General features: G+C 46.4%; 1 protein-coding gene across 5 annotated transcripts in view; it reads right to left on the reverse strand.

Annotated features, from left to right (window-relative positions):
• Nucleotides 1–4207: 4207 nt before the first annotated feature.
• The window catches only part of LOC117355978 (putative RNA-binding protein Luc7-like 2), a 258392-nt gene continuing 243178 nt past the window's right edge, over nucleotides 4208–19421 (reverse strand). For all 5 annotated transcript variants that reach the window (XM_033935181.1, XM_033935182.1, XM_033935183.1 and 2 more), the window contains one exon: nucleotides 4208–5236. In XM_033935181.1, coding sequence (XP_033791072.1) covers nucleotides 5065–5236 — 172 coding nt within the window. In that variant the 3' untranslated portion in view covers nucleotides 4208–5064. The remainder of the gene's footprint in view (nucleotides 5237–19421) is intronic.

A 19421-nucleotide genomic window follows, 5' to 3' on the forward strand; every position in this document is an offset into this window, starting at 1 on the left:
TCTCTGCAACATCCAACCATTTGATATATAATTAAAAAGGAGTGTAGTTAAGAGGCATGTCAATGATGTCTTGATTAAAACATATGGTGACAATCAATAGGGATGGAAAGTGAGTAGAATGTGAGCAGGAAAATCATGTGTAGGGTGGGAAATGGGCAGAAAAAGGCAAGGAGGTATGGCCCTGTCATAATATATAAATGAGGTTTGATAAAAGTTATGTAACTTATACTACTCTCATCCTATATTCAAGGTTCCAAGTTGTATTAGGGCTTACTAGTCCTCACAATGGTTAATTAACCTTCCAGGAGGCTTAAAGTCTAATATGGGGGACATGCAGTAGAATATAAAAATGTGGACATAATAGTGAGTCACACCTTTTCTTATTAAAGTTGAAATAGTGCTACCTACCCAATATCCTAAACCTCATAAGCACCAGCATCAGAAGACACCCTCCATACTCTAGCCCTTTAGTCTTCACTCCTAATCCTCGAGAGCAGGTTTTCAGTACAACTGTATAGAATATTTATCTTTGTATTGGTAATATAAAGAAACCCCCCAAAGGAAATAATGTGAAACCTTTTTTAGTGGGCTAACTCAATGCATTTTATGATGAGCTTTCAAAGGTAACCCTTCTCCAGATTAGAAATAAGCAAATATTGACAAATATCACTATAAATAAGGAAAACATGGAAGCATTTCAGGGATAGGGATGGGTGGGCAGGAGACAAAGGTGGCAGAGCAGATTTAAATGTCTTTGTAGTGGTAAAGGAAGCCCAGATCTCTTTTATGTCCTGTCTGGTAGGTGTCAAAATATTTTATTTTAATTTCAAAGGTTTGTATTAAAATCAATTTAGCCCCAAATCATACATCAAATTTATTATTAGGTCTGGGGAAGCAGCTGGAGTTGTGGTCAAACTAGGCTCCTGTAACTCAAATTAAACACCACACTTTTTATTACAACAAACTCTTATAGGTTTTGTTCAGTCTGAGTCGAGGCACCCAGTCATCAGTTTTATGTTTAAATCTGTTTATTAGTTTAAAGAAGCAGCAATGAAATTAAACAAGCAAACAGTAGATCATAATACAAGAACCCCCCCCCACCCACCCTTCCATGGGAACAGCTACTCCAGTATTCAACAAAACAGAAATAGAACAAAGAAATTAATTCAGTAAGCAACTACGTGCAGTGGGTGTCAAAGTAAAACAAAAAGGTAACCAACATCATAAATAAAGGGAACCATGCTTAGAGTCCACATCAACAATAGCCAGACGTTCACACCCCGCCTGTTGTATCATCTGAGTCCGCCAGTGTGACACTGTGGGAGTATTCGGAGATAGCCAGCACTGAAGAATAGTCTTAATGACCATAAAAATAGCTTTCTCTACAAATGCAGCAGCACCCGGGCGAACAGGGAGCAAGGAAAGTTTCAACGTGAAAAGAAAAGTATCTGTAGGCACCCAAGTACAGTTCCAAAGAGACTTAATATGCAGGCAAATACGTTTCCAATATGCCCGGATGCCCGGGCAGAGCCAAAACATATGGCCCAGGGAAGCTTTGGGAGCAGCACACTTAGGATAAGTGTCAGTAGAGCGTATGCGTACTTTAAAGGCTCTAACAGGGGCAAAATAGGCCCGAACCAAGAACTTATAATACCGTTCCTTTTCCACAGCAGATACCAATAATTTCGCTCCCTATAGAATGCTCCGCTTCAGCATAGTTGCTGAAATGGGTAACTGCAAATCCTGTGTCCATTTAGCTGCCAAAGAGTCATAGTCCAAATCGCCAGCCAGCTCCTGCAAAAAGCGGTGGTGAAAACGCAAGGGTATGGGCACCTGTGCAGTTAAACAAAAAGCTTCAGACAGTTTCTCTTGAATCTCCTCAGTCAGAGCAGAACCAGGGAGAGAATGGAGATAATGTTGTAATTGTGTATAAGAGAACCAGTCCCCATCCTTCAAGATAGAAGAGTCACATAACATCTGAAAGGACTGGAGGGAACCATCAGGCTGCAAGACATGAAAGAGATAAAACAAACTCCTCCTATGCCACAGGGGAGGAGTGCCAAAATCCATACCAGGGAGAAAGTCCCCATTACCAGCTATAGGCAAACACGGTGTCACGTCAAACCGAACAGTCAACTGATTACAAAGTTGCTTCCAAATTTTCCTTATGGGAAATAAGAACAAATCCCCATAGGACTGTACCCGTGGAGGTAAACATTTTACATGAGGTAAATAACTAAAGTGATATGGAGAAAAAGCGAGGCACTCCACCCCTGCAGCAGAAAAGTGAGTACCATATTTTCACGTAGATAACGCGCACCCGTGTAAAACGCGCACACGGTTATAGCGCGCGAAAAACATGAATCTATGTACAGAAATTTTTATATACCGCGTACACCCGTATACCGCGCATGCTGCCCGACTCTCCCGTCGCCCGCCCCGACTCTCCTCTGGCCACCCCGACTCTCCTTTCGCCCGCCCCGACTCTCCTCTCCCCCTTGAAATCCTGTCCCCACCCTGAAAGCCTGATGCCCCCCCGACATCTGATTCACCCCCACACCGAAGGACCGCTCGCACGCACCCACACCCCCACCCTGAAGGACCGCTCGCACGCACTCCCACCCGCACCCGCACCCTGAAGGACCGCTCGCACCCCCACAGCCTCCCGACCCCCCCCCCCATCATGTAGAAGCTCCTACCGGTGTCCTGCTGCTTCCTCTTGGCGGTCCCGACTCCCCGACACGATCGGGGAAAGAGGGAGCTCAAGCCCTCTTGCCCCAGCCAACCGCGGCACCCCCGACACGATCGGGGCAAGAGGGAGCTCAAGCCCTCTTGCCCCCCCCGACTCCCCGACACGATCGGGGCAAAAGGGAGCCCAAGCCCTCTTGTCCCGCCGACTCCCCAACAATATCGGGCCAGGAGGGAGCCCAAGTCCTCCTGGCCCTGGCGACCCCCCCCCCCCCGCTAGTTGATCGGGCCAGGAGGGAGCCCAAGTCCCTGGGGGCGGGGCCTTGGGCACATGGTCGGGTTGGGCCCATGTACCTCAGGCCACGCCCCCAGTGGGACCTAAGGCTCCCGGGCCTATTCTGATTGGCCCAGGCGCCTTAGGCCCCACCAGTAGGCGGAGCTTTGGGACGGATGGGCCAATCCGGCCTCATTCCGTCGTTGGCTGCCTGCCGGACAGACAAGTTTGACTCCCGTCTGTCCGGCCAATTACACAAAGGTACGGGGAAGGGGGTAGGGGTGTCGTGGGGGTCGGCCAGGGGGGTCACGGGTCGGCTGGGGGGGCGGTCGGAGGTTCTTGGGGGGGGGCGGTCGTTGGGGGGAGGGGGGTTTGCGTCGAGGGCAGGAAAGCCTGGGATCCCTCCTGCCCATAATGCAGTGTGGGGTGGAGGTCGCCGTGGCCAGGAGTATTTGGGCTCCCTCCTGGCCCGAACAACTAGCGGGGGGGGGGGGGGGGTCGCCAGGGCCAGGAGGACTTGGGCTCCCTCCTGAGGGCTTGGGCTCCCTTTTGCCCCGATCGTGTCGGGGAGTCGGGGGGGGGGGGCAAGAGGGCTTGAGCTCCCTCTTGCCCCGATCGTGTCGGGGGTGCCGCGGTTGGCTGGGGCAAGAGAACTTGAGCTCCCTCTTGCCCCGATCGTGTCGGGTGTCGGGACCGCCAAGAGGAAGCAGCAGGACACCGGTAGGAGCTTCTACATGATGGGGGGGGGTCGGGAGGGTGCGAGCGGTCCTTCAGGGTGGGGGTGCGGGTGCATGCGAGCGGTTCTTCGGTATGGGGGTGCGTGCGAGCGGTCCTTCGGGGTGGGGGTGCGAGCGGTCCTGCGGGGGGGTGAATCGGACGTCGAGGGGGGGGACTATGTAAAAAAAAATTTTGTACAACGCGCTCACTCGTATAACGCGCAAGGGTATGCGCAGTACGTAAAAACCACGTATAACGCGCGCGTTATATGCGAGAAAATACGGTAGTCTCACAAAACCAGTCATTCAAGTACCTAAGCTGACAGGCCACATTCAGCCTGCCCAAGTGCTCAAGCACCCACAGAGCTGGTGCCTATGACCTCAGGTATAGAAAGGGATAGGAAAATACCCACTGAATCTGAATGTAACTCACCTTGAGCTACTACTGCTGAGAAAGATGAGCTAAACCCAAATCCAAGCAGCAATTAAAGCAAAAGCAGAGCAATAAAAGAATAAAAACCATGGTAAGTCAACTTTTCAAATCAGTTTATTGGACAATGCAATTTATTTTATTACAATTAAAGATGTGCAGTTTTTATACTCCACAAGAAAAAGCAAGAAAAATGTTCTTATGAAAAACAAAAAACACTACCCCCCTTAAAACACCAACAATATACTTGACATATTACCAATCATATGGTATTGAATACAAGACTGGCATTTGATTTTTCAAATCTCAATTTAAAACAAAAAAAGGATGTAAAGCAACAGCTGTTCAACTGCCAACATTAAAAGGAGGCATTTGCTGCTTAAAAATGAAAACAAAAAACAATCCTTTTTCCTCCCCAACACACTTTTTTTAATGGTATTTTGTTGCTTTTGCAAGTTCCCAACTGCAACTGATTAGCATGTCCCCTATTTTACAATGGACAATAAAGGTTATTTTTCTTCTCTCAAACCTAAAAATAAATCCTGTTTCCCTGTTTATGGTTTATAACAGTGGAATAACCCCCCCCAAAAAAAAAATACCAAAAATAAACAAACACCTTACAAAATGAGCAAAAGCAGCACCATGCAATTTTGGGATACAGGAGGACAATTTTATGCAGTGTGCTGCAGATAACTTGCTTTGGGGTTGTTGGTTTTTTTTTAAAGCAAAGGTTTTTTTTTAAAACACAACACCTCCTCTAGCAGAAAACATGACAGCCTCTCTTTAGTATCACAAGATGGGGTGACCAATCTGCCTGATTTTTTATTTACACCTAAACAGGAAAAGTGACAGCCAGCCCTGCTCACCTTTTCATATTGTTTCTTTGAACAGCTGTAAACTAAACCATTGTACACATCTTCATAGAAAGATACAGGACATTAACATGCCCTTATTAGTCAGATCTCTCCTGCTTCACGCTCCTCTGAGCTCCTCCTATCTTCTGATTTTCCATTGGCGCTCTCATATGAACGCTTTCTTTCCCTGCGCTCACGGGACCTGTCTCTGGAACTCCTTTCTTTGTCTCGGGATGTCCTATCCTTGTCTCTTGATGATCTTTCTTTGGATGACCTTCAAAATAAGTTTAAAAAAAAAGTATTAGGAAACCTATTCTATGTTACTTTATTCCCTTTCTGCAAGGCTTTCTTATTTCTTTCCCAGAAGAGCTTTCAGAAATACATTAATGCTATGCTCTTTTCTAGCACTATCTTCTAGCTCTCCTCCACACCCAGTTTTCCAAATCCATAGCCATTTTGTGGCCAAGAAAACAGGATGCAGTTATTTATAGAACTACTTTCAACAGAAAAACAAGGTCTCTGAGCATCCATAACAGTAGTCAATGCTTTTAAACAAACCAAAGACAGACCCACAGACAGACACTCTATTCTAGCACCCGTTAATGTAACGGGCTTAAAGACTAGTTACCTTATAAATGCAGAGTAGAGAGTTGCGCGGGGACAGAAATCCCACCCGTCCCCACCAAAGTCCCACCCGTCCCCGTGAGGAATCCCACCCATCCCCGCGAGGAATCCCCTCCGTCCCCACCCGTCCCCGCGAGGAATCCCCTCCGTCCCCACCCGTCCCTATAAACCAGTGGTTCTCAACCCTGTCCTGGAGGAACACCAGGCCAATTGGGTTTTCAGGCTAGCCCTAATGAATATGCATGAAGCAAATTTGCATGCCTATCACTTCCATCATATGCAAATCTCTCTCATGCATATTCATTAGGGCTAGCCTGAAAACTCGATTGGCCTGGTGTTCCTCCAGGACAGGGTTGGGAATCACTGCTATAAACTACAGAAATAGTTGTTTCATTTAATTATACTACTGAATTAAAGGCAAAAAGACTTTATTAATTTGGAAATATTAATTGGGAAGAATACATACTTTGAAAATGGATTTCTACCAGAGCCTCTAATGTTTATAAATTTTTATCAACACAACTAATATACTACTTTATCCTGAAGCAAAAAAAAAAAAAAGAAATAGAATTCTTTTCCTACCTTTGTTGCCTGGTTTCTGCTTTCCTCATGTTCTCATTCAATTCCTTTCATCCATTATCTCTCTTCTCTCTGCGTCTTCCAATTGCTCTGTTACTGTGCCTCTCCCTTTCTCCCCCTTCCAAATTGGTCTGGCATCCATCTTCTTCCCTCCGCTCCCCCCATAGTCTGGCATCTCTGAATTCTTCCCTGCCAGCATCTTCCCCCCACTCTCTCTTCACCATTTCCTTTCAGCGTCCTTCTCCCCCCCATCTTCCCCATGTCTTGTCAGCGTCCTTCTCCCCCCTCTGTCTTCCCTATGTGCTTTCAGTTTCCTTCTCCCCTCTTTGTCTTTCCCTTGTCTTTTCAGCGTCCTTCTCCCCTCCGTCATCTCCTTTCAGCGTTCTTCTCCCCCCTCTGTCTTCCCCATGTCCTTTCAGCATCCTTCTCCCCCCCCATGTCCTTTCAGCGTCTTTCTCCACCCCTTTGTCTTCCCCAGTGCTTTCAGCATCCTTCTCCCCCCCTCAGTTTTACCCATTTCCCTTAAGCGTCTTTTCCTCTCCACTTCACCTTTCCTCCCTTTCTCTCTCCCTGCCCCTTACCTTTGTGGCGCTTCCTCGCCCGTCCGACAACAGAACAGGCCCGGTCTGACAAACCTCCCTGCCCTGTAGCCGCGAATCTAAATTACCTTCTTACAGCAGCTGGAGTATTGAAGCTGCTGTAAGAAAGTAATTTAGATTCGCGGCTACAGGGCAGGGAGGTTTGTCGGACCGGGCCTGTTGTTGGTCGGTCGGAGGAAGCGCCACAAAGGTAAGGGGACCTGGCCGGCTGTGCACCCCCCTATGGCTGCACCCGGGGCGGATTGCCGCCACTGCCGATCGCAGCACACAGCCGATCGGAACGGAAGTCTTCCTGATGTTTGTGCTGACGTCGGAGGGAGGGAGGGCTTTGCTTAAGCCCTCCCTCCCTAGTCAGCGCTGACATCGTGGAAGACTTCCGTTCCGATCGGCTGTGTGCTGCGGCAGGGCAGGTAGGGAGAAGACGAGCCTCGCATCCAACCCCGCGACCCTCGGAGGCATCCCCACGGGATCCCCGTGACCCTACGGGGCGTCCCCACGGGATCCCCGCGACCTGAAGGGGGAACCCACAGGATCCCCGCGACCCGAAGGGGGAACCCACAGGGTCCCGCGGGACTCCCGTCGTCCCCGTTCAGCTCTCTAATGCAGAGCCTTCTGAAGATTAGGTGGCTATGTTTCTTAACAATAAGGAACGCTTAAAAGCATTTGAAAAATATGTAATAGAAACTATCTGATTTGAGGATTTTATATGTAGTTTTTAATTTTCTAATGTTGTTTATATGAGATATGTAATTTTCTTTAAAAATAAAATAAAATATTTTATTCATTTTTACATCTTACATCAAGGGTATGAATTGACATTTGAAACTGAATACATCACTTGAATTTCTTTTTTTTTTTTTTTTTAATCTTTACTCATTTTCAAAAATTACAAGTGTACAACAATCATTCATAAATATCTTAATTAATCACTTGACATTCTTATTTGTAATATTCCAAATAGATAATTATATAAGAAGCCCACCCCTCCCACCCATATACTAATAAATAACAATTATCAACTATTATCCTTCATAATCCCCCCCTTATCTTGTCCAATATTTAGGTGTTTAAGATGTCTGATCATCAGAATAAATCGTTAATGGCCCCCAAATCTTTTTAAACTTATTATAATTGCCTTGTTGTAGAGCAAATACCCTTTCCATTTTATAAATATGACACACTGAATTCCACCAAAAAGTATAATTCAATTTAGTATAATCTTTCCAATTCCCTGTAATCTGCTGAATGGCAACCCCTGTTAATATTAATAAAAGTTTATTATTATTCGCTGAAACTTGGCTTTTAAATCTCATTGAAGTACCAAATAATATAGTATCATATGAAAGGGCAACATGATTTTCTAACAATGAATTAATTTGGGGCCAAATTAACTTCCAAAAGGCATTTATACAGGGACAAAAAAATATCAAATGATCTAATGTCCCAACTTCTAAACCACAATGCCAGCATCTATTGGATCTTGAACTATCTAACTTCTGTAAACGAACTGGGGTCCATAAAGCTCTATGCAACAAAAAAAAAAACCAAGTCTGTCTCATAGATGCTGTCTTTGTAGTTTTTATTCTCCAAGACCAAAAACGTGGCCATTGAGAGGCAGAAATTTGATGCCCAAGCTCAATGCTCCAAATGTCCCTAAGACCAGTTCTTTGTTTTTTTATTCAAATATCCATATATCAATTTATACCACTGTGCAGCTTGGTGACCCAAGAAATCACTTGAATGTCTATAATTTTTAACATCTATAATAATAATATGCCAAGCGCGCATGCGCACTCTCGCCGCGTGTTCCCTGAGATCTGATCTGTCGGGATGTGCCAGCGAGAGTGCGCATGCGCGCTTACTATGTCACCAGGACTCCAGCCGGGACTGCAGCAAGCCACCGATCACCTCCACAAGCCTGCTCCGCTCCTCCGGTCTCCCCGGGCCCCGTCTGTAGCCCAACGCAGAGGCCAAAATTGCCTCCGGCATGCTGCTCTCCCGAGTGTCCGGTCCTATGCGGGACCTCAAGCGCAGTGGCCATACTAAGGGATAGCCCGATCCTCAGCTAGGGGTGGCCTAAAGTGCCCGTCCAGCCATTCCTCAGCCCGGACCCGGCTGGAAGTTTCAGTCTCTGCCTAAAACCCTTAGTGCCGTGCTTCCGGATGCGCACTTTAATACAGGCGTGTGGAAGGCTTTAAAAAAATAGGCAGCAGCCACGACCAATAGAAGGCCAACTGGGAGCGTCGCGCAGAGCACGCTGTCCAATGGCAGCCAAGAATGGATGAGGCCCAACTCCAAATGCTCCGCTGCGCCATGGGCTGAAAACTAAACCGAGACAGTACAATTTAACCTCCAGGCAGTGCAGAGAAGCAGGCATTTGAAGGCCAGGTAGGAGAGACCGAGTACGCGGATGGGGTGGAGATGAAAAGTCAAGTGCATGAAAAGATGCTGGAATAGGTGTGGACTTGGCAGGATTTTTGAGAGGGAGAGGATATAAAAACAATGAAAGTAGATGGTGACCATGGATGGAAGGGAGGACATAAATTGTGACTCCAGTGGAAATGAGAGAAAGGAAGAAGTGGACCATAGATAGAGGGAAGGGAAGAGATATTGCCCATGGAGGGGAGATGGAAAGAGGTAGTGCAGGGAAGTGGGGTAGGGGGAAATGCTGCTGATGCACATGGGGTGGGAGGAGGAAAATGCTACTGCACAGGGAAATGTAGGGGGAGGGAATGCTGCTGTGGCTGCTGAATAGGGAAGTGGGGGGTAGAGAAATGCTGCTTCTGCATAGGGGGCAGGGAGAGAGACAGATAGAAAGAAAGACAGACACACAGCGAGAGGGAGAAAGAAAGATAGAAAGCAGAAGGGAGACAGAAAGAAAGGAAGAAAGACACAGGGGCAGGGAGAGAGACAGAGAGACAAAGTGGGCCAGGGAGAGAGTCAGACAGAAAGAAAGACAGCGGGAGGGAGAGAGACAGAAAGACAGACAGACATATATTCTAGCACCCGTTAATGTAATGGGCTAAAAGACTAGTTATACATAAAATTTAATCCCTTCCCTCCCATCACATATGCAAATACATCATATAAATATTATTTTCTACTGGTCTAAACACTTAATATAATTCAGAATCTCCCCACCCCAACCCCTCATTTACAATTATACTTATAATGGGAAAAATGGTATCTATTCATTGCAATAATTTGTCAATGACCCCCAGATCTCTTTAAATTTATTGTAATTCCCTTTTTGTATAGCTATTGTTCTTTCCATTTTATAAATGTGACACAATGAGTTCCACCAAAAACTATAATTGAGTCTACTCCAATTCTTCCAATTACTTGTTATATGTTGTATGGCGACCCCTGTCATAATCAATAAAAGCCTGTTATTTTTTGATGAAATTTGGCTCTTTGTTCTCATTGACATACTAAATAGAATCGTATCATAAGATAATGCTACAAGATTATCCAATAAACAATTTATTTGGCCCCAAATTGATTTCCAAAAGGCCAAGATAAAGGGACAATAGAATAATAAGTGATCTAGAGTCCCTGCTTCAAGATTACAATGCTAGCATCTATCAGACTTAGAGCTATTTAACTTTTGTAATTGAACTGGGATCCAAAGTGCTCTATGTAGGAGAAAAAAACAAGTTTGTCTCATAGATGCGGACACTGCGCATCTAATCCTCCAAGACCAAATTCGTGGCCATTGAGACGCAGAAATTTGATGCTTAATCTCAATGCTCCAAATAACCCTAAGACCAGTTTTAGGCAATTTTCTTTTTTTAATTCCTGGTTATGACCAGCTCTTTTTCATCGCTATAAATCACACTGAACTCCTGTTTGTAGTATATTAGCAATTCATAAGAATTAATGTTAATTATAATTGGTCTGCTAATTTTTTTTCTATGACTCCTACCACATCAGACCAGATCAGAAGATTAGATAATCTTCTTTCTGGTAGATGTGTCTAGGAATCCTGACTCTAGGTAATATTCCCATTCTTGCGAGTTGTGTTGCAGAAGATGATTGCATTCTTCAACTCTGCCTCCTTCTATAGTGCCTGTAGTGCCCTCGTCAGTTTGTACCAAAGCAACCAATCAGCGCTACAACATAAATAGGAAGGAGGGGGTACAGGGATCATCCCCGATAATGCATTTCTGTTCTGCTCTGTAAGACAAAATTGAACCAAGTTAATCAACCTATAGTATAAACCTAGATGGAATGAACAACCCACCCGTCAAAGTGCAACCAGCACCAAGATTTATGGAGCTCTGCGAGACTCTTAATATTATTCTCTGATTCTAGATCCTCTGTTTTCATCCCATGCTTCTTTGAACTCAGTCACAGTTCTACTCTCCACCACCTCTCTCGGGAGCGCATTCCAGACATCCACCATTCTCTCCGTAAAGTAGAATTTCCTAACATTGCCTTTGAATCTACCACCCCTCAACCTCATAAGAACATAAGCAGTGCCTCCGCCGGGTCAGACCATAGGTCCATCCTGCCCAGCAGTCCGCTCTCGCGGCGGCCCAAACAGGTCACGACCTGTCTGAATCACCAGAAGGGGCCCCCTTGCCACCTTGGTTTCCAATTGAGTCCTATCTTCCCATCGAAGTCCTAACCCTCCTGTCTTGCACATGCACGACCTGGTTGGGTTTCTATACTTATTACCTGGTTAGCTTTCTCAGTATCCCACGATCCCTTTATCCCTCAGGAATCCGTCCAGTCTCTGTTTGAATCCTTGTACCGTACTCTACCTGATCACTTCCTCCGGTAGCGCATTCCAAGTGTCCACGACCCTTTGGGTGAAAAAAAACTTCCTTGCATTTGTTTTGAACCTATCTCCCTTCAGTTTCTCCGAATGCCCCCTCGTACCTGTTGTCCCCTTCAGCCTGAAGAATCTGTCCCTATCCACCCTCTCTATGCCCCTCATGATCTTGAAGGTCTCTATCATATCTCCCCTGAGCCTCCTTTTTTCCAGAGAGAAGAGCCCCAGCCTCAAATTATGTCCTCTGGTTTTACCATTTTCCTTTCTCTGGAAAAGATTATGTTCTACGTTAATACCCATCAAGTATTTGAACGTCTGAATCATATCTCCCCTGTCTCTCCTTTCCTCTAGGGTAAACATATTCAGGGCTTCCAGTCTCTCCTCATGCGTCTTCTGGCCCAAGCCTCCTATCATTTTCGTCGCCCTCCTCTGGACCGCTTCAAGTCTTCTTATAGAAACATAGAAGATGACGGCAGAAAAGGGCTACAGCCCATCAAGTCTGCCCACCCTGCTTACCCACCCCCTGTCTATGCCCTAATGACCCAATTTCCTTATCTTGACCCTCGTAGGGATCCCACATGCGTATCCCATTTATTCTTAAAGTCTGGCACGCTGTCTGCCTCGATCATCTGCACTGGAAGCTTATTCCAATGATCAACCATTCTCTCTGTGAAGAAATACTTTCTGGTGTCGCCATGAAATTTTCCGCCCCTGAGTTTGAGCGGGTGCCCTCTTGTGGCCGAGGTCCCTTGAGAAAGAAAATATCATCTTCCACTTCGACACGTCCCGTGAGGTACTTAAATGTTTCGATCATGTCTCCCCTCTCCCTACGTTCCTCAAGAGTGTACAGCTGCAATTTGTTCAGTCTCTCTTCGTACGAGAGACCCTTGAGCCCCGAGATCATCCTGGTGGCCGTCCGTTGAACCAATTCAATTCTGCGCACATCTTTACTGTAATGTGGCCTCCAGAATTGCACACAGTACTCCAGATGAGGTCTCACCATGGCCCTGTACAACGGCATTATGACTTCAGGCTTTTGGCTGACGAAACTTCTATTGATACAACCCAATATCTGCCTTGCCTTAGATGAAGCCTTCTCCATTTGATTGGCAGTTTTCATGTCTGCACTGATGATTACTCCTAAATCTCGTCCTGCTGAAGTCCTAGTTAAAGTTTCTCCGTTCAAGAAGTACGTCCTGCATGGATTTCCGCTTCCGAGGTGCATGACCTTACATTTCTTAGCATTGAAGCCTAGCTGCCAGGTTGAGGACCAACTTTCCAATGTAAGCAGGTCCTGCGTCATATAATTCTGTAAACTGCATTCACTTACTATATTACATAGTTTGGCGTCATCGGCGAATAGTGTTATTTTACCTTGAAGCCCTTGAGTCAGATCCCCTATGAATATGTTGAAAAGGAGTGGACCCAGGACCGAGCCCTGCGGCACTCCACTGGTCACCTCCGATGTTTTAGAGAGGGTACCATTAACCACCACCCTCTGAAGTCTGCCACTCAGCCAATCATTGACCCATGCAGTTAGTGTCTCTCCTAACCCCATCGATTCCATCTTGCTTAGCAGCCTGCGGTGTGGGACACTGTCAAAAGCTTTACTGAAGTCCAGGTACACGACGTCCAAAGACTCTCCCAAGTCCAACTTTCTTGTTACCCAGTCAAAGAAGCTGATGAGATTGGATTGGCAGGACCTACCCTTGGTGAATCCATGCTGACTGGGATCCCGAAGATTCCCTTCATTCAAGATCGTGTCCAATTTGCTTTTAATTAGTGTTTCCATGAGTTTGCACACTATTGATGTGAGACTCACCGGTCTATAATTCGCAGCCTCTGCCCTGCAACCCTTTTTATGCAGAGGAACGACATTAGCTAATTTCCAGTCCAGGGGAACTTTCCCCTTACTTAGGGAGAGATTGAACAGCTCAGCCAACGGTTTCGCCAGGACATCGCTCAATTCTCTGAGCACTCGGGTGCAAATTGTCTGGTCCCATGGCTTTGTTCACCTTGAGTCTTGCCAGTTCACTGTAAACTTCACCTGGTGTGAACTCAAAATTCTGAAACGGGTCTTCTGTGCTTTGTGTTGCCTTCAACTGCGGACCGTATCCCGGTGCCTCACAGGTGAAGACTGAGCAGAAGTATTCATTCAGTAGTTCGGCTTTATCGGAATCTGCTTCCACGTAACTTCCGTCCGGTCTTCTAAGGCGTACTATCCCGCCTGTGTTCTTTTTTCTGTCACTAATATACCTGAAGAAGGATTTGTCCTCCTTTTTAATGTTTTTTGCCAGAATTTCTTCCACTCGAAGTTTTGCCTCCCTAACTGCCATTTTGACCGCTGTAGACCTGGTCCTATATTCTACTTTTGCCTCTCTTTTCTCCGTGCGCTTGTAGGAGAGAAACGCTTTTTTCTTCTCCTTAATGAGGTACTAGATCTCCGCGGTGAACCATTGGGGTTTATTGTTTCTTTGTCGTTTATTTACTGATTTTATGAAGCGGCTAGTTGCTTCATGTATGGTTGATTTCAGTGTTAACCACTTAGCTTCTACATCATCGGTCTCCGCTTGGTCCTGCAGCGTCTGATGGACGAAATCTCCCATGCGTGCGAAGTCTGTGCCCCGGAAATTGAGTACCTTTGTTTTCGTGTTTGATCTAGGGAAGCCTTTCCTAAGGTTGAACCATACTATATTGTGGTCACTGGAGGCTAGCGTATCTCCTACTGAGACCTCTGAGACGCTTTCCCCGTTGGTGAGTACCAGGTCGAGGATCGCCTGGGCCCTAGTGGGCTCCGTTACCATTTGTTTGAGACGTGCTCCCTTTATGGAGGTTAAGAGGCTCCTGCTGGTTGTCGCTGAAAATGAGTTCCAGTATGCATCAGGCATATTGAAGTCCCCTAGCAGTACAGCTTCTCCTCGTAGAGTGATATTTTCTATGTCTTCAATTAATTCTGCGTCCATGTCTTCCAGTTGTCTTGGGGGTCTGTATACCACACCTAGATACAGGCATTTTTCTCTGCCTCTTGCCAGGTTTACCCAGAGGGACTCCCCGGTGTACTTGACATCTGTGATCCTGGTGGTTTTGATGTCCTCTTTAATGTATAGAGCTACCCCCCCTCCTAACCTGCCCTCTCTGTCCTGACGAAGTAGATTGTAGCCCGGTATAGCCATATCCCACCCATGTGAGTCCGTGAACTAAGTTTCAGATATTGCCACCACATCTAGGTCGGCATTCCTTATTTCAGCCTCCAATTCTAGAATTTTGTTACCTAAACTGTGTGCATTGACATACATGGTCCTCCATATCTTGTGTTTGCTAAGTCCCTGTGAGGCGTATCCTACCCGAGTCGGTGTGACTCCCAAAGAACTGTTTACAATGTGGGTACTTATCTTGGACATGGAAGCGGAGTTTCGTATCACCTCATCAGGATAATTCCTTTCTGCACTAATATGTGAATGGGTACCCTCCCCCGACTTACCTAGTTTAAAGCTCTGTGAAGCAGGCAGGCTAGTCGGTGTCCGAAGACGTTCTTATCCCTACTGGTCAGATGGAGTCTGTTTGGTCCCTGAAGTCCTTGTAGTGCTTCCCCATGGTTTAGGAATCCGAAGTTCATATCACGGCACCATCCCTGTAGCCCCTCGTTCGTCCTCAGGATACGTTCATCTCTGGCTCTTCCCTTGCCTCTAACTGGGAGGATCGATGAGAAAACCACCTGCGCTCCTGTCCGCTTCAGCCTCTCACCCAGTGCTCCAAAGTCTCTGGTGATGGTCTCCGGTGTTTTCCTGGCAGTGTCGTTGGTTCCTATGTGGACAAGAAGCATAGGAAAGTGGTCTCGGGGCATGAGTAGTCTATCCAGACTGCCGGTGACATCTCGTATTCTGGCTCCAGGCAGACAGCAGACCTCCCTAGATTGCATATCCGGTCTGCAAATTGGTCCCTCGGTGCCCCTCAGCATGGAATCCCCGATGACTATTACTCTGCGCTTCTTTGGGGGGAGCCGGTCAGTTGTCCCTGGAGATGGAGCTGTGTGTTGGGCCTGCTCCTGTTCCTCATCGGCAGTTCCTTCCTGAAGAATCTGGAATCTGTTCCACAGGGCGAATTGAGGGGTTGATGTATAGCTGCCCTGTTTGTAAGAAGAAGGTGAAGATGAAGAAATTGAAAAAGGGGGGGGGGGTCTCCTATGTTTGCCCGTGGAGGAGGTCACCAGCTGCCAGGAGTCAGTGCCGCTAGCCATTTCCTGTATCCCAATTGTTGGTTTCAAAGCTGATGATTTGGGTGTCTCGAGGATGGACTTGTCATGGGCCTGCTCGGTGATTTGGGACAGCTCCTGGACGACTCCGTCGATGTAGGCCTCGTCCTCTCGGATGCTTCTCAGGCGTATCACCTCCTCCTTGAGGCTCCTTAGTTCCTGCATGAGATCTCCATCCAGCTGTGCAGCCTCCTCTGTCTGTGTAGAGACTGTAGTGTAGCGCTGGGGGATGGTCTCGGTCTGCACAGAGACCTCTGTCCACCGTCCTGGGTCTTCCTCCTCCTGCACGCAGTCCGTGGTCGCTTCCTGGATCCCCATAGCGACTGGAATACTGGTCTTGATTGTAGACTTCGCGCTTCTTGTCCTCCCTGCCATTGCTGAGTTGTAATTGAGGTCTGCCTGTCAGTAAGGAAGAGAATTAGGAAAATTAGAAAAATCTGTCTGTGAGCAGTTGTGAGATTTTGAAAGTTAGGGTGTCTGAGAGTTGGAAGATTGGGGTATCTAGTGCTTGAAAGATAAGGGTGTCTGAGAGACTGAGAGTTTGAGATGTCTGAGAGGGTTGCTGTCTGTGAGTTAGTATGAGAGCCTGTACGATTAGGGTGAAGGGATAGTGTGTTTGAGAGGTCCGCTTGTTGCCCTAAGGTATCGTTGTCTTATGTAGTTTGGCTCTTCGCAAAGGCACTCTCGCTAAGGCACGCGCCTTTGCCGCTCGCCTTCGCCGCGCGCCGAACAGCTGCGCGCCGTTGGCTCGTCCCCTTTTATGGGGGGAGTTTGGCTGGTGATGTCAGGGGTGGGCGGAGTTAGCTCTCGCCTCTTCCCCTGCTAGCACCGCCTTCTCTGCTCCTCTCTCTACTTCTTCCTGCTAGCACACTCTCCGCTCACTGTTCTGCCATGTGCTCTGCTACCATGTGCTCAGGACTAGGCACAGCTCCTACAGTCTCCCTTCGGCTGGCCTTGCACTGCCAGATACGGTCTCCAAAACTGAACACAAAACTCCAAGTGGGGCCTTACCAATGACCTGTACAGGGGCATCAACACCTTCTTCCTTCTACTGGCTACGCCTCTCTTTATACAGCCCAGCATCCTTCTGGCAGCAGCCACTGCCTTGTCACATTATTTTTTTTCACCTTTAGATCTTCGGACACTATCACCCCAAGGTCCCTCTCCCCGTCCGTGCATATCAGCTTCTCTCCTCCTAGCATATACAGTTCCTTCCGATTATTAATCCCCAAATGCATTACTCTGCATTGAATTTTAGTTGCCAGGCATTAGACCATTCCTCTAACTTTTGCAGACCCTGGGCAAGTCACTCAGTCCTCCATAGCCCCAGGTACGTTAGATAGATTGTGAGCCCACTGGGACAGATAGGGAAAATGCTTGAGTACCTGATTGTAAAAACCGCTTAGATAACCTTGATAGGCGGTATATAAAAATCCTAATAATAATAATAATCCTTTTTCATATTTTCCACTCTCTCTTTGGTGTCTACTCTTGTTATAAATCTTGGTATCATCTGCAAAAAGGCACACTTTTCCTTCTAACCCTTCAGCAATGTCACTCACAAACATATTGAATAGGATTGGCCCCAGCACCGAACCCCGAGTGACTTCCATTAACCACCACCCTCTGGCATCTGTCCGACAGCCAGTTTCTAACCCAGTTCACCACTTTGGGTCCTAACTTCAGCTCTTCAAGTTTGTTCAATAGCCTCCTATGAGGAACTGTATCAAAGGCTTTGCTGAAATCTAAGTAAATTACACCTAGCATATGTCCTCGATCCAGCTCTCTGGTCACCCAATCAAAAAATTCAATCAGGTTTGTTTGGCACGATTTACCTTTTGTAAAGCCATGTTGCCTCAGATCCTGTAACCCATTAGATTCAAGGAAGTACACTATCCTTTCTTTCAGCAACACTTCCATTATTTTTCCAACAACTGAAGTGAGGCTCACCGGCCTGTAGTTTCCTGCTTCATCCCTGTGACCACTTTTATGAATAGGGACCACATCCGCTTTCCTCCAATCCCCAGGAATCACTCCCGTCTCCAGAGATTTGTTGAACAAGTCTTTAATAGGACTCGCCAGAACCTCTCTGAGCTCCCTTAGTATCCTGGGATGGATCCCGCCTGGTCCCATCGCTTTGTCCACCTTCAGTTTTTCAAGTTGCTCATAAACACTCTCCTCCGTGAACGGCGCAGAATCTACTCCATTTTCTCGTGTAACTTTGCCAGACAATCTCGGTCCTTCTCCAGGATTTTCTTCTGTGAACACAAAACAGAAGTATTTGTTTAGCACATATGCTTTTTCCTCATCACTCTCCACATATCGGTTCCCAGCATCTTTTAGTTTAGCAATTCCATTTTTCATCTTCCTCCTTTCTCTAATATATCTGAAAAAATTTTTGTCTCCCTTTTTTACATTTTTAGCCATTTGTTCTTCCGCCTGTGCTTTCGCCAGACGTATCTCTCTCTTAGCTTCTTTCAGTTTCACCCTGTAGTCCTTTCTGCTCTCCTCTTCTTGGGTTTTTTATATTTCACGAACGCCAACTCTTTCGCCTTTATTTTCTCTGCCACTAGTTTGGAGAACCATATCGGTTTCCTTTTTCTCTTGTTTTTATTGATTTTCTTCACATAAAGGTCCATAGTCATTTTTATCGCTCCTTTCAGCTTAGACCACTATCTTTCCACTTCTGTTATATCCTCCCATCCTAACAGCTCTTTCTTCAGGTACTCTCCCCATTGCATTAAAATCCGTACGTTTGATGATTGCTACTTCCCAGGTGAGCACCCACTCGAACATTAGAGATACTATCTCCACTTGTGAGGACCAGATCCAATATCGCTTTTTCCCTTGTGGGTTCCGTCACCATTTGTCTGAGCAGAGCCTCTTGAAAGGCATCCACAATCTCCCTACTTCTTTCCGATTCCACTGAAGGAACATTCCAGGTTGAAATCTCCCAACAGCAGAACCTCCTCTTTCCTTCCAAACTTTTGGATATCCACAATCAGATTCTTGTCAATTTGCTGCGAATGAGTTGGCGGTCTGTAGACTACACCCACGTAGATAGAAGTTCCATCTTCTCTTTTCAGAGCGATCCATATCGCTTCTTCCTTTCCCCAGGTCCCTTGCATTTCGGTCGCTTGGATATTGATCTTAGCATAGAGAGCTACTCCTCCACCTTTTTGACCATCTCTGTCCTTCCTAAAAAGATTATATCCCGGTATGTTTGCATCCCATCCATGGGATTCACTGATTGGCAACTTCCATTTGCCTGTTTAAATTCAACACTTCTTCCTTTACTTCTGAAATTCTATTTGGTTGTCTTGAAGCATTTGCTTAATGTTCCGTAGTACCATTATTTCGCTCTTTTCTGGCACTTCGCAGTTTCAGTAGGGAGAGGCACTTTCAATGGTGTAACCTGATCGTGTTTAACACGCTTCGCCGTCCCTCCTGCTGCGAAAATCGTTTCTAATTTTGTTTGCTGCATAGCAGCCATACTAAACAATGCTTTGTTATAGCTACAGGAATTTTCTACTTGTTGCCTGGGTTAGAGGAACGCCGCGCTTACACCTCCATCTTGTGCGCCACCAAGCCACGCCCCCCCACAACAAATGTATTTTACAATATGGAC

This window comes from Geotrypetes seraphini, chromosome 2 (genome assembly GCF_902459505.1).
Source record: "Geotrypetes seraphini chromosome 2, aGeoSer1.1, whole genome shotgun sequence".
In the NCBI taxonomy this organism is placed as follows: domain Eukaryota; kingdom Metazoa; phylum Chordata; class Amphibia; order Gymnophiona; family Dermophiidae; genus Geotrypetes; species Geotrypetes seraphini.